This window comes from Lutra lutra, chromosome 8 (assembly GCF_902655055.1).
Source record: "Lutra lutra chromosome 8, mLutLut1.2, whole genome shotgun sequence".
Classification (NCBI taxonomy): Eukaryota; Metazoa; Chordata; class Mammalia; order Carnivora; family Mustelidae; genus Lutra; species Lutra lutra.
Genome location: NC_062285.1, coordinates 117716059 through 117729914, shown reverse-complemented (window position 1 = coordinate 117729914; position 13856 = coordinate 117716059). Strand labels below are relative to the sequence as shown.

The 13856-nt window shown below is 43.1% G+C and overlaps 1 protein-coding gene across 1 annotated transcript in view; it reads right to left on the bottom strand.

Moving 5' to 3' along the window:
• Positions 1 to 12981, bottom strand: part of CRADD (CASP2 and RIPK1 domain containing adaptor with death domain) — a 179415-nt gene extending 166434 nt beyond the window's left edge. Inside the window, exons 1-2 of the mRNA XM_047742309.1 lie at positions 12846 to 12981; positions 11235 to 11538 (exon numbers count right to left, since the gene is read on the bottom strand). Coding sequence (XP_047598265.1) covers positions 11235 to 11532 — 298 coding nt within the window. The 5' untranslated portion in view covers positions 11533 to 11538; positions 12846 to 12981. The remainder of the gene's footprint in view (positions 1 to 11234; positions 11539 to 12845) is intronic.
• Between the last annotated feature and the right edge of the window lie 875 nt (positions 12982 to 13856).

The following is a 13856-nucleotide window of genomic DNA, read 5'->3' as shown; positions in this document are numbered from 1 at the left end:
ACAGACAAACAAACAAAAATAGACAATGACAACCATAATCTCACAGCTTTGGCAGAAGAGCCAGCAATGGTAGAGAGTCAATAAATGTTGGCTAAATAAATGAATGAACAGATCAGGTTCTCAGAACTACTTTGGGAATTAGATACTACCATCCTTTTACAGATGAGGTGTACCAATTAGTGATGTATTACTTCTGAGCTCTACATTCACCCTCTTTGCCCTGCTTTGTGACACTGGGGCTGGACCCTGTGAACATTTCTCCTTTGCCAGATGGTGCAGTGTTCATTTTCATCAAAAGAGGGCACTGAAGGACACTGAAAGGCCACAGCAGAGGAAGGGGCTTTTCGCTGGGTTTGGCTTTGTCCCCTCTAAAGTGTACTGCCAGTAGCATTTGGGAAACCCAAACGTGCTTACTCCAAGGAATTTCCTGCCATTCGGCAGACTGCTCAGGAACAACTCTGGTCCACTCACATAATCTACCAAGATTCTCCACCTAGTGGGCTGACCAGCTCCAGCCTGGACCCTCTGGCAACTTCACTGGCCACCAGCAGTCTCTTCATCTCCAAAGTGGACTGAAATTCGGTCTTGGGGGGAACCTCGTGCAAGCTCTTAGTGCCTTCACCCTGGTACTCTCCTCTAGCCCAAGAAAAAGCAGACCTCTTCACTTCTTCAGTAGTTAGCCATAATAAACCTTTTACTAGTTAATGGTTCTTTATATTAAGATTTCCTTGTTCACATTACTGTGTGGTTTTTGTCTCCTGAATGGATCCTGACTGGCCCTTGAAGGAATAGAAGGGATCAAATATGAGGGGCCCAAAAAAGGACAATTGCCCACAGCACCATCAAAGGGCTGGTTCATAATAAAAAGAAATCGAAAGGGAAGAGATAAAAGACTCGGCAAAGAAAAACTGCCAAGTCAATCTCATTCAGAATCTGTACTTTGTCTAATCACATTTCTTAGAAAATATTTTTTTATCTTCTTCAGTGTTTTTTTAACCTCCATTTGGCAAACTGTTTTTAAAAACGCAATGAAAACATTGGCCACATGTGAGACCCAAGGAAACAAAGGGTCAAGCAAATAAAGAAGCTGTAGGGAATCCAGGTCAGGTGCTCTGAGACATATGACACTGACCAGAACCAAGAACTGGTATTAGGGACCCAGAAGAGCCTCACAATTAATATAGCGTAGACTGGACAACCAGACTGTCGGTGTTCAAATCTCAGCTCTGCTACTACCAAGTTATGTGACCTTGGGCAATTTGTCTAATACCTTCATTTGTAAAATGCAAATGATGGTAACAGTACTGACCTCAAAGGTCTATGAGGATAAAGCGAGTTTATGGATGTAAAGCTCTAAGGCCAGAACCCAATCTAAATTCTCTTTCTAACCATCTCTTGACTTCAACATCCTCAATCTGTTTTCTTCCCCCAATATCTTCTGATTTTGGAAAGGTTTCAGAATACCTATCTTGCTCTAAATACTGCCCTCCTCTAATTTTCCTATCACGTCTGACCTTTGACCAGGGCCTTGCTGTATTAAGAGGTGGAACATTCTCCTTCTTTAAAGGGCTATCATTTTTTTCCAGGTCCACAAGTGTGGAACCTGTTCAATATAAAAAGAATGGGTGTGAAAGATGATAGAGGCCGTCCTTTAATCAGCTTTCACCTCTTCCTTTTAGATCTGTCCCCTCCCCACTACAGGTGACTCTGGTGTCCTAAAGAAAGGGCTCATGACTCAACCCAGGCCTGTCAAACGCTGAATCCTGAGATGAGGCACAGCAGAGAAACTCGGCTGGAGATGGTCATCAGTGACCAGAGATCTTCAGAGTTGCCTCATTCCTGCCTTACAGAGCCCAGGCATTTTAGCAATTCCTTCAAGGTTGTGAACAGCCCTATATACGTTAGAGGAATTCCTATTTTTGCTTATGTTAGCAAGAAGTCTACTGCTTGAACCAAGGAGCCCATATATTCGCTGTTAGGCTGACTTACATCTTCGAGTTTCCTCACCTGTGCAGTGGGGGGTCTCTGAGGTCCCTTCCACCTCTACGCTTCTACAGTTCTAACCCCAGGGCAGGTCCCAGCAGATGTGCTCGGCTGACTGCAGATCTCCGTAACAATGTGGTCATTACCACCCAGCAGCCATACACCTTATACACAAATGGTGGAGCTGAGAGATGCATTAAAAGTCTTATATTTAGGTTATGAAACCACAAAGGTCTCCTTTGCCACTTACTACATCTCAGCAGTATTATTTTGGTAACGGCGTCACCACACTCTCTGCTATGGTGCTGAGCATAAATAGAACGTGAACACTTCCAGGAATTGTCAACTTGGCACTTCTTACAAGGAGTTAAGATTTCTTTTATAACATTAACAAAAATAAAGCCTAGGACTAAACTTCTTTTAGAGGTCACATTTCCTTCTCAATTAAAATTTACTGTGTGGAAAAGTACAATGTACCCTTTTTTTCCTCTGGGGGAAAAAGTCCTCCAAAGAATCATATACATACACTCCTTACTGTTCAAGCTGAGGAACAAGTATAAACACAGCTGCCTATTAAAATTAAGCAAAGGCAAACATTCCTGCAGCTAGCTACAACAACGGCCTACAAGTTTCAACTACACCCATAAAAAGAGAAAGCTACCTTGCTAAGTGCACGGTTAAACTCTTGAAGTTGTGCCACCGGAAGAGCTGGTTATTAGAACTGATGGCTTTCGGCTTTCGATAGGGAGATTTAACAGCTGCCAAAGTTGAACCTGATTCCAGCACCGGGAGAGCCAATGCACTATCTCCTAATCACAGCCAAGAAGATTTAGTCTTTTTTCTACTCTCAAGAAGCAAGTTGGAATAGAAGCAACCCAAGGGTTCTGTTCCTTGATCCCAAATGGCCTCACATTAGACCCTGGCCCCCAAAAAAGAATTTTAAAAAAGAGATGGGGGAGAGACAGATACCAACCAGGACTTAGTCATCTGACAATAGGCAGGAAAGAGAAAGACAGGGAAGCCTCTTGGGCTGAATAACTGGGAGTGACTGAAGTAGGGGAAGGAAGATAATTGGGGGCTGGTAAATGATGGGTTCTGGAGCAGCCACGGGTTGTCAGAAGTAGGAGGGAAAGAAAAGCACACCTTGAAAATGTGTTTTCATAGGCTATGAATTAGTAGGCTCTGAAAACCTAAATTCCAAATTTGGCTTTCCTGGGTTGAATGACCCTGAACAAGCGACTGAACATCTCTGTGCCTCCATTTTCTCCTCTATGCAGTAACAGTAATAAGACCACCTGTCTCACCTAGACCAGTACCCGGCACAAAGTAAAGCCACCAATAAATATTGTGATAGTTATTTTATTGGCTAAGCCATCTTTAGTCTTCCCAACATTGTCTCTCTCCTCCTCTCATCCATCCTCCAGCCGTCTTCAACTGACTTTGTATCTGAGGGCTAGCATCCAACTCATTCTCCACTGGCAGGTTTATCTCCATTTGGACAACTTGACCTACAGAGCATCAAGTATTCCAGATGTTTGTAATTACCTAACAATGTAAAGAGGCAATGAAAATAATTCCCTCAAATCCAAATTTATCTGCTAATTCAAAACGCTCCAGTCAATGTTGTTCTGTGACATCGAGCCTGTGAATCCCCAAAGAGCTCTAATGGATTTTAGTATTGGTAGCAGAGTCACACCTGTGTGGGGTCTGGGATTCTGGAACATTCTTGAGCAATAACATTCAAAGAATTAAAAACACTTGTGATTACAGAATCAAAACAAAACTACAAATCCATCTGTATCTCCATTCCTACCACCTTTTGCTCTTCACCAGAAAACAAGAACAACTCTTCAAGCAAGTACACAACTCTGGGAAGCTCATCCTTGGGGAGCAACAAGCGACAAAGGAGCCATGCCCCTGATCAGCTGGTCAGAGTTCAAGGTTCCCAACCCTGGCTGTACTTTAAAATAACTTTATGAGGTATTCGTGCATGTCTCTGTGCTTGCATGTGTACCCGTGTGTGTGTGTGTGTGTATGTCTGTGTGTATATCTTAATACCACAGCCAGAATCACACCTCCACAGATTTTGGCATGAACTGGCCTGTGTCGAAGTCAAGGGATCAGTAGTTTTTTTAAAGCCAGCACTGAGAAAGACTAAGTGAAATCAACCACAAGAGTCAGTAGGGTGATTGATGTAGCCAAGTGGTGTGTACATCCACCCAAGGAGGAAAAAAGTCACAGTGAGAATTTCTAAGAGAAAAGAACATTAAATCCATTTTTTAAAGTGAAATGGAAGCAACCCTGCTGGGGAGAGGCCTGTCACATGGTTTGCTATTCCTAGAAAGAGCTACAATTAGCTGCCAACAGATGCATTATTTCATCAGTCCCATAAATACTTGATAAAAAAAGTCTTCCGCTTTTCCTTTATGTCAGCCTTGCAGAAGCCGGGTGGGGGCAGAGGGGTCAGGCGGGAATCTTCTGATAAAATGCAGTACTAAACTATCAAAATTTCCTTTTAAATGATTAAAATTAGCATTAATAAAAATAAAAAATTTTAGCAAAATCTTATCCCAGTATACCTCTAAAAGCCCTTGAAAATTTTCCTCTTCAAACAAACAAAAAAAGCATTAGTACAATTTTTTTAAAGCTTATTTCAATTATTAATGCTACAGCGTAATATAATTCCATTTCAAACCCAGTGGGAAGTCAAGATTGCATAGCAGAAGAAATCCTAACTCAAGAGTTGGGAGGCCTGGATTCTAGTTTGGCATTAAATTACATTAACTAGCTATGCAATCATGGACAAGTTGACTTAATCTCCATAGGTTTCAGCTTTTTCGGAGAAAAATTAGATGATCTGTGAGTCCCTCGTGGCCTAAAATTCTGGAATACCAGAATATGTCTCTGTCTTGCTGACTCTGAACATGTTTATAATTTAGAAACGTAAAATTAAATCATTCTGGCAATTCTACTATTAAATTTAACCAATTCCCAGCCACTGTGCATAATCTGAAGAAGCAAAACAATAAAGGACCTTGAATTTGGCACCCTTTTCTATCTGAACTAGAGCTGGAGCCTTCCTCCCCCAACTATGCAACCAGGGGCTCCTGCCCCAAACTCCTGTCTTTTTAAATGAGAAAATGCATAAAAAGCATCTTTACAATTTTTGCCACATCTTCATACCACTGTTTTCATAGTATTTTTTTATGTGACTCATTTTTACCCAAATAAAAGCAATGTATTTTTAAAAGTAGCTTCATAAATGAAAACAGTTTTACTTGCCATAAAAGGAAGGAAACCATTAGACTAATGCAAGGGAAAGAAGGCAACACAACTCAACTCCAGCTAAATACTGTTGTCCACAGAAGGCTTTACGCATAAGGAACTTTTCCAGTATCAAGGAACTGCCAGCGTCAAGAAAGATGCTACAGCAAAGGGAAGCTTTCACCTGGAGGTCATCACGATTGAAACAGAAAGAAACAGGAAATGACTCTCTCACTACATGATTCACTCCCGTAGCTGCATTTCATCTGAAATCATTTTAAGAACCACCCAGAATCATGGCCGTGCACACATCTCACATTTTGGGAAGCGCAGCAACAAGCGGTCGAGCCTGGGCCTTGGCTGACGTGCAGTGTGACTCCACTCTCTGTGAGGAAGGTTCTCCACACTGGGCTCTAGCCACACTGTCACGGAGGGCTCCGGCTGGAGCTCCTGGGCCTCTGCGGTCCCCTTTCTCTGAAACGCTCCTCCTCCAAGCATCCTCTCTGTTGCAGAGCTCGGGTCTGTGCTCTGCATCCCCAGGCAGAGAGGCTTTCTCTGACCACCCTGCACGACGTGCGAAGGCCTTCCTCACCATCAGCGCTAACTTTCACTCGTTTGCTTGTTGTCTGTCCCCATCAGACTACAGCATTCGGTAAACTCTAGAAGACAGGGGCTTTGTCTCCCCTGACATCCTAGCACCTGATGCCAATACTCAATATTTCTTCAATGAAAAAATGAATCCCTTCGATTGATCTGGAGGGCTTTCACAGGTCCTTCTCACCTAGTGCCCATTATCAAGCTGCTCCCCAGGCAGTGTATGAGAAATCACACTGGGGCTCTCTGCAGCCCCTGCCCTTACCACAGGGAAGGGTCTCACCATGGACGCTGACCCACCACTCCCTCTTGAGCACACAGGATACCACAAAGTGAACTCTACCCAGCCACAGTGGAAGCGCCTGGAGAGACCACAAGCTGGATAAGGGGAGATCAACACCCAACTTATTACATGCAGAGTAGGGCCAATTCATGGTATGACTGGAGAATCCCAGGCTAGAAATCTCTCCAGTAAACCTATTACAATCCCCAAGATTGTTGCCATTATTGCTCAGTAACTTCAGATGCATCCAAGTATACATCTGAGAACCAGAAGAGATCCTGAGATAGTAGCTGATACGCATCTGCATGGTTACACAAGGCCAGCTCCAAAAGGAACAGCCTGAGCCCCGGAGCCCTTGGATAGAGGGGAAGCAGACCAGGCCTGCATCCTGAGCCATGGAGGGCAGCCAGTGTCAGGGCACAAGGTCCATGGTAAGGACCAGCTTAAGCTCAGGCAAAGCTGGAGCAAAGAGCCTCGGGAGGCTAGAGTGTTGAGGCATCTGATGCTAACATATGAGGCACCAAGCTGCGTTCCCAGACATCTGTCCTTCATCCTTGCCAGTGGCTAAGAGGACATAAAGCCAGACTCTAGCCTACAGAGGAGGGAGGAGGAAAAATCTCCCAAGCCTAACCTAAGACTGGAGTTAAAGGCAAAGTCGCCAGGCTGACTGGTAAGTGAGAATCACAGCAGAGACCTGGTCCCACAAACAGGGCCAACACAGTGGAACAGGGAGTCCTGGGGCCCAGGAATCACTCCTACCAGAACTTAGGCTAAGTCCCACCAGCTGGTGAGACTTGGGCTCCCATAAACCTCTTTTCCAGATCCAGATTAGCTCAGGCACTAGGGAGAGCCTGCCAGCAGACAGGGCCCATAAGCAGCAGAAACCCAGGCAGGTGGGCACCTGCTGCCTACACGCAGACCCAGTGCTGTTCTCATCTCCTGAGAGACAGAACAGGAGCCCAGAGAGGACTGCCAGCTGATCTACTGTCTACTATGTGACCTTGGCCAGAAAGCCACACATTATGAAGTGTCCCTTCCACAGTGCCAAGCTGGCTTAAGTAATATTATTGCCAGAATTTCTCTTCTAAAATGTAAGAGTCCTCTTATATTTTAGAGAGTGAGAAAAACACAAAATCAATTATCCATTAACATCTTAGACTTTTTTTTTTTAACATAAATAGGAAGGCCCATCAGTTAGGTAGACTCTGAAAGAAACAAAGGTATAAGGTGTTTTTTTATGTTTTGGGATTTCCTGGGGGTAGGGTTTAAGAGACCAGAGAGGATTAAGATTCAAGTGGATTCTTCTCTAATAAAAAGCAACTAACTAGAATCTGTCACCAAATAGGGCCTATTGAGACAACTCAAAATTTACAAGTGAAACGCAGAAATTAAATAAGCAAAGAGGAAACCACGATTCTCTGAGAGGCCCAAAACAAGACCACTTCTTAATAAAATTAAATCAGTTCATTCTTGGAGAAGTTTCAGCCTTTTGGCCAAAGAGAAAGCCATTCCTGCCCATTGGTTCTCAGACCTCCCAAGAAGGGACCATGAAACCTACATAAATTAATAAATAATGATAATCAAAACGAGTAAAAGATCAGACAAGGTTAATATATACACATAATATATAAGCACCATATCTTCCTACAGTTTAGTTCCTCAAAATTCAAAAATGCCTTTACAAAAATTTAAATGGACTTTTTAAAAGCTTATTTAAATTACTCTTAAAACACTAGAGAAGCACAGAGTCCTGGGAAATAGACCGATGCATCCATCTGCATTTCGTACCGGAATATTAAACTGAAGGCATCTCAACTCTGAAACTCTTTCCAGCATTAAAAACAAAAAGACAAAACAAAAACAAAAAAAAAAAAACCTTAGGTTTTCAATTAATTATGTCTCAGTGAATTTTAGAATTAAAATATCACCATCAACTTAAATAAACACTGAAAGTTTAAGGTCCCAAATAAGAGAAGGATGTTAACTAAGAACTCCTTTAAAATGTATCATTTCCCAAAAAATTAATTAATTAAATTAAATCTATCATTTCCTCCATCGCTTAGTCTCTCACACACATTATAATTTTTTAAATTTATATCTTTATATATCTTCCTAAAACTTAAGGTATTGCGGATTTTCCATAAGTGGGTTTTAAAAGTGATTTTTATGAGGGAGAAAACTACAAAGTGAAGAAGGGAATGATAAACTTCAAATTCAGGAATTACCAATAAGTAGGGGTTGGGGCTAAGGTAGGCCTGGGGAGGAACACCCAGGGTCCTCAAAGGCAATGGTAATTTTTTTTTAAAAAACTTAGTGATGGGGGGGGTGCCTGGGTGGCTCAGCCAGTTAAGTGTCTGCCTTTGGCTCAGGTCATCATCCCAGGGTCCTGGGATGGAGTCCCACATTAAGCTCCCTGCTTGGCCGAGAGTCTGCTTCTCCCTCTGCCTTCCACTCTCCTGCTTGTGCTCTCTCTCTGACAAATAAATAGATAAAATATTTTTTTAAAAAACTTAGTGATGGGGAGACAGGTGTTCCCTGCACCATTATTCCCCATACCTTACTTGTATTTTATAATCTTACTGAAAATACTCAATAATTAACAAAACTTATTTTATTTTTTTAATATTTTAAGTACATTTTTACTTAGCATATTTAATTTTTTTTAAGATTTTTATTTATTTATCTGACAGGCAGAGAGGCAGGCGGAAAGAGAGAGGTGTGGAAACAGGCTTCCCGCCGAGCAGAGAGCCTGATGTGGGGCTCGATCCTGGGATCATGACCTGAGCCGAAGGCAGAGACTTTAACCCACTGAGCCATCCAGGCGCCCCAACAAAACTTATTTTAAAAGTAAGTTCATGTTATTATCACTGCAAAAGGTATATAGAAAACATACGTAAATCAAACTCTCTTTTCAAAACATTTTTCAATAGCCGCGTTACTCCGACAAAAAGTAAAACAAGAGTACTTAAAATCTGTACGGTAACCAACCTATCCTTCCCTTTGAACACTTCCACAGAGCTAACAAATCAATATTTTTCACACAGACACACACTATTTTTTCTCATGTTTCATTGTTTCATTTTGTTTACTTTAAAAAACAACTAGTTTTCCCTCAACTTCTGTGTAACTTTCACTGTTTGGTTAAAAAAATCGTAATTTTTTTCTCATTCTCTGAATAAATCTGAAAAAGCAAAAATGGGGGGTCATACCTCTATGAACAACGTACAACAGGACTAGTTACATCACCCAAAATGACTGTAAAATTAAATGAAATATTTTGGTAGTAACGGTGTTTTGATTCACTCCTTTTGTTTTTTTTCCAACTGTCTGGTGCCAAGAGGAATCTCGAAGTCAAATACCAGGAAAAGACACTGGGTACCCTAATACTTCTCTTAACCTGTCCCCAGTTCTACCTTATCTATTCCGCTTTCAGGGAAGTGGTAGAAATGTCTTAGCTCCTTTAGTTTGGATTTGTTCACACACCTGAAGTACTTAATTTTGGAAGGACACTCGAACTTGAGAATTCCTGGGGCCCTGAAAGGACAGCTATTTTCAATATTTCAAAAAGCCTAAAACACATTTACCTGTAATTCGGCCATGCTAGGAAATGAAAATGTGTTTGTTTTTTCCCTGCGATTTAACCAAGCTTTCCTAAGTTAAGGGGTTACCTCGTGCAGAGAAGATATCCAGACATCTGTCGTTAATAAAAACAAAAGGATTCATCATGATTAGTTAGCACTTGGGGTCTGAAAAATCATTCAAAATATAAGGTCCATAAAAAAAAAAAACAAAAACAAAATGAAAACAAAAATGAGGTTCCATGGGGCAAAAATAATAAAACTGGTCTTTTATTACTGGCATTTGTTTTCTAACCGGTTATGCTGGTATTTTTACAACTGCGACAACGAAGTCTGAGAACCACTGTCCCAGAGGAGTTCTAACTATCACTGCTTTCAGACACTCCAGAGCGTATTCATTTCCTAACTGTTCCAAATTTGCAAGTCAACTCGCAATTTTTTTATTTTTTATTTTATGTCTTTTTAAATTTTATTTTACTTATAGATGTTTCCTTCTTTTATTTATTTCTTTATTTTTAATTAATTAATTATTTTACCAACTCAGTTCTCTGCTCCTCCAACTTTGTAAGACAGTAAAAGTCATGGAGTTGTTAAGAGGGAAAATGTTTCACATTACGTCTCCATCCTGTGACAAGCCAGGCTCATTGCACCGGGACTGTTTCTCTTCTCCATAGCTTCCAACATTCTTTTTTTTTTTTTTTAAATGTTAAGTTTGTTGTTGTTGTTGTTGTTTTTAAGATTTTATTTATTTATTTGACAGAGAGAGATCACAAGTAGGCAGAGAGAGAGGAGGAAGCAGGCTCCCTGCCGAGCAGAGAGCCCGATACGGGGCTCGATCCCAGAACCCTGGGATCATGACCTGAGCTACAGGCAGAGGCTTAACCCACTGAGCCACCCAGGCGCCCCATCCAACATTCTTTAAAGTAAAAATGCGACCCTCCCCAAACTACTAGTCCTATAACATTGAATGCTCTGGGTGTCTGAACAAAGCCAAATTAAAAAGACCGACTTGAAATCAATAACCTTTAAAAACTTATTAACCAGCTTTCTAAATAATCCCCTTTGGCCGAGCAGGGTAGCCTAGGGAACAGGTGCAAGGCACGCCTTCCTAGAGGCTGTCTCCTCCTTCATGAAGCTGACCTTCTCCGGCCGGCCTCTCTGGCACCCCACAAATCGGTTACCAGTAAGCCTAATGCCTGCTTTCCCATCTGCACTTTCCAAATGGCGCCCAATGCCAAGGGCTGAGATATGACCTGGCTCTCAGATGAGAACATGCCTCCCCAGTGACTTGCCAACTTTCCCTGGAAGCATTTCTAAGTGTATTCCCTGACCTCCCGCCTCACCCTCGGGATCATGGCTCATTCTTCCCTCCCTGCACTTCCTAATTCCACCTCCTCATCCTGTACCTCCAACGCCGCGGGCCTTCAGTCCAAACTCTTCCCGACTCTCAGCCTAAAACCCCAACTTCACATCCAAAGGACACAGTTTCAACAATTTTGCAGCTGGTTTGCAGTGATCTTTTTGAGGCCTACCTGCAGGCAGCTCAGTTACAGCTTCTTCCCTTGCCTTCTCCAGCTTCTCCCTAACCCAGGGAAATTCCTGCAGGGAATCTAGGAACACATCAAATGCTTTAGGACCTCTGGAAGGTAGGATATCCAGCAGCAGCATTGTTTTCCGGAGGCCTGTGGCTTGAGCTTTGATTTCTTGAACGTGGTTTTCTGTCAAGACCCCTTCCTGGTAAAGATACTGAAGAACCAGTCCCTCCACCAGGACCTCGGCGCCCAGCTCCAGCCGAAGCGAGCGAAGCACTTGCTTGTCTCTAGCCTCCATTTCTCCCTGGGAAGAGACAAAATAGGAGCTCAGATTACGGGGAGCTGACCAACCCCTAAACACAGCGTCCCACAGGCAATGCAAGATCCTTAGGGTCGGGTACCACTTTGAACCTCAGCAGAGTCCAGGCCATGGTGTTTAGTACACAGCTGTTAAGCCAAAGCAAATTAATTTTTGAATGTTTCCAAACATAATGAACCACCTGAATGTGAACCATCTTTTCTATTTTTGCTTTCCACACAATGGTTCCTAGCACCGTTCCTCTCTTGATAAAGAGATTTGGAAAAAACTGGGCCGCAGACCCTGCTTAAAAAGAAGCTATGATCTGAGAATTACAGAGCAGCATTTCATTTTAACCTACTTAAAAAGAAACAGTGGCTTTATTTTAACATAGCCTTCATCAGATACACCCCAATATCAGAGAAACGGTCAGCATGCATGCAGGTGCCCTTTTGACCGTGGGCATTTGCTGAACCTGCAGAGCCATGAGAGTGGGCGCCAGAAACTGGTTAAGTACCAGTAAGCTTGAGGTTCTCCTCCCTAAGAAAAAAGCCCTATAACCATCACCTCCAAGAAAAAAATATTTATTCTGTGTGCCTCTCCAATAAACTTTATATATGGTCACAGACTCTACCGCTTCCCTCTAAGAATTCCGAATCTCTTTCACAACACTGCCCGGACTACATGTGTATGGGACATTTAAAGGGGATTTTTTTTTTTCTTTACAAGAAAAAAATGTCCACACACCAGTCGTGGTCAGTAGCCAGGCACGATTTTAAGGCTTGCTTTCAAGACCACTGCGCGAGTTTGAAGGCGCTTGTGTGGAGGCTATGAAGGTAAAGAAAGGGGGTGGGGGGCAGATGGGGCTTCCGGGAACCCACAGAAAGTACAATAGGCCAGCGACCCGACCCCACTCCTTTGAGCAGCCCTCGGTGAAGTCCGGGAAGTGGTAGGTGAGGGGTAGGGTGTACATGTTGGGCCGCCAACGCCCATTTGGAACTTTTTATTCCCTGCCTCGCCAGATGAAGTCCTGTTGTGTTACGAACAGGAAGAACTATGAGGGATTTTCGGGGCAATCTGACAATCTAAAAAGTGGGTGTTGGGGATGATTTCAGAGTGGACCGAAGGGGTAGCGGTCCCCACCCCCGCGCCATCCCTACCGCCACCCCAACCCCGGCCCGGCTCGGAAATGCGGCGAACAAGTTGCGGGGGGGGGGGCCAGGGGGGAGCCACGCAGGGCCCAGGCCGCAGACGACACGGTGCCGGCCTTCGTGAAAAAATGAATACGGGGTTGCTGGTTTCCTGTTACTTACGTCTGCAAACACGTATATTTAAAAAAAAAAAAGAGAGAAAGAAAGAAACCGCAACCGGAATCCAGACTGCTAGGTAACCTGTACCATAACCACCATCTTTGTTGAAGGCGAAAGCCCTTAACAGGAAGTGTTGTCGCCATCTTTATTGAGGGCAAAACACCGGAAGTGCTGTACCCATCTTTATGGGAGGAGAGGAAACCCAGTGTCGAACTGAAGCCTTTTCCGCCATGTTTGCTGTGGGTAAACAATATACTGGCCTAGAGATGGAAAATAGTAGCATCACTTAGGGGGTTATCTAAGGAAAGAAGTATCTTAACACAGGAATTCCGCCACAGCCTTGCACACAACTGACATAATAGTCAGGTCTCAAAAGTCCCCTTATCAGAGAAGCCTTCCACAAGCACCCTATTTAAAACTGAAACATTCATCTCCTGCGCTCCCCATCCCTTTACCAACTTTGTTTTTATCTGTAGCACGTAACACCATCTTATTAAAACTTTTACTGAATTATCTGCCATCTGCTTCCCTCCGCTAAAATGCAGGGTCGTTTATATCATTTTATATCACAGAGTTTCTACCAACAAAGTGATTACAAGTCCCTAAGTCAGGATTCAGTGGCAGCAACCAGCTAAATACTCTAAAAGGATTTGTCATGAGGAATTGAGGACATTCACAACCCTTAGAAAGCCTGGAAGAGGCCTGGGCATCTGAGAATTGCTCCCTACACACCACCACCTAACTGACTACAATCGGCAAAGCCGAGTTGGGAAGCCACCACTCCACAGTCCCTACCTCTTCTCGACACTGACAGATCAAGTGACTGGACATTGAAACACTGATGCAGAAAAACCAAAGTCTCCACAGCTGTATTTGCCAGCAGCATTAAAACAGCACCTCAAATCTTACTCTGATGTATGCAATTGGTGAAACCTATTTCGCATGTAGACCATGTGCAGCAAGGGTGTCTGGGGCATGTAGTTTGCAGTTTTCCAGCTTCTGTGGTACAGAAAG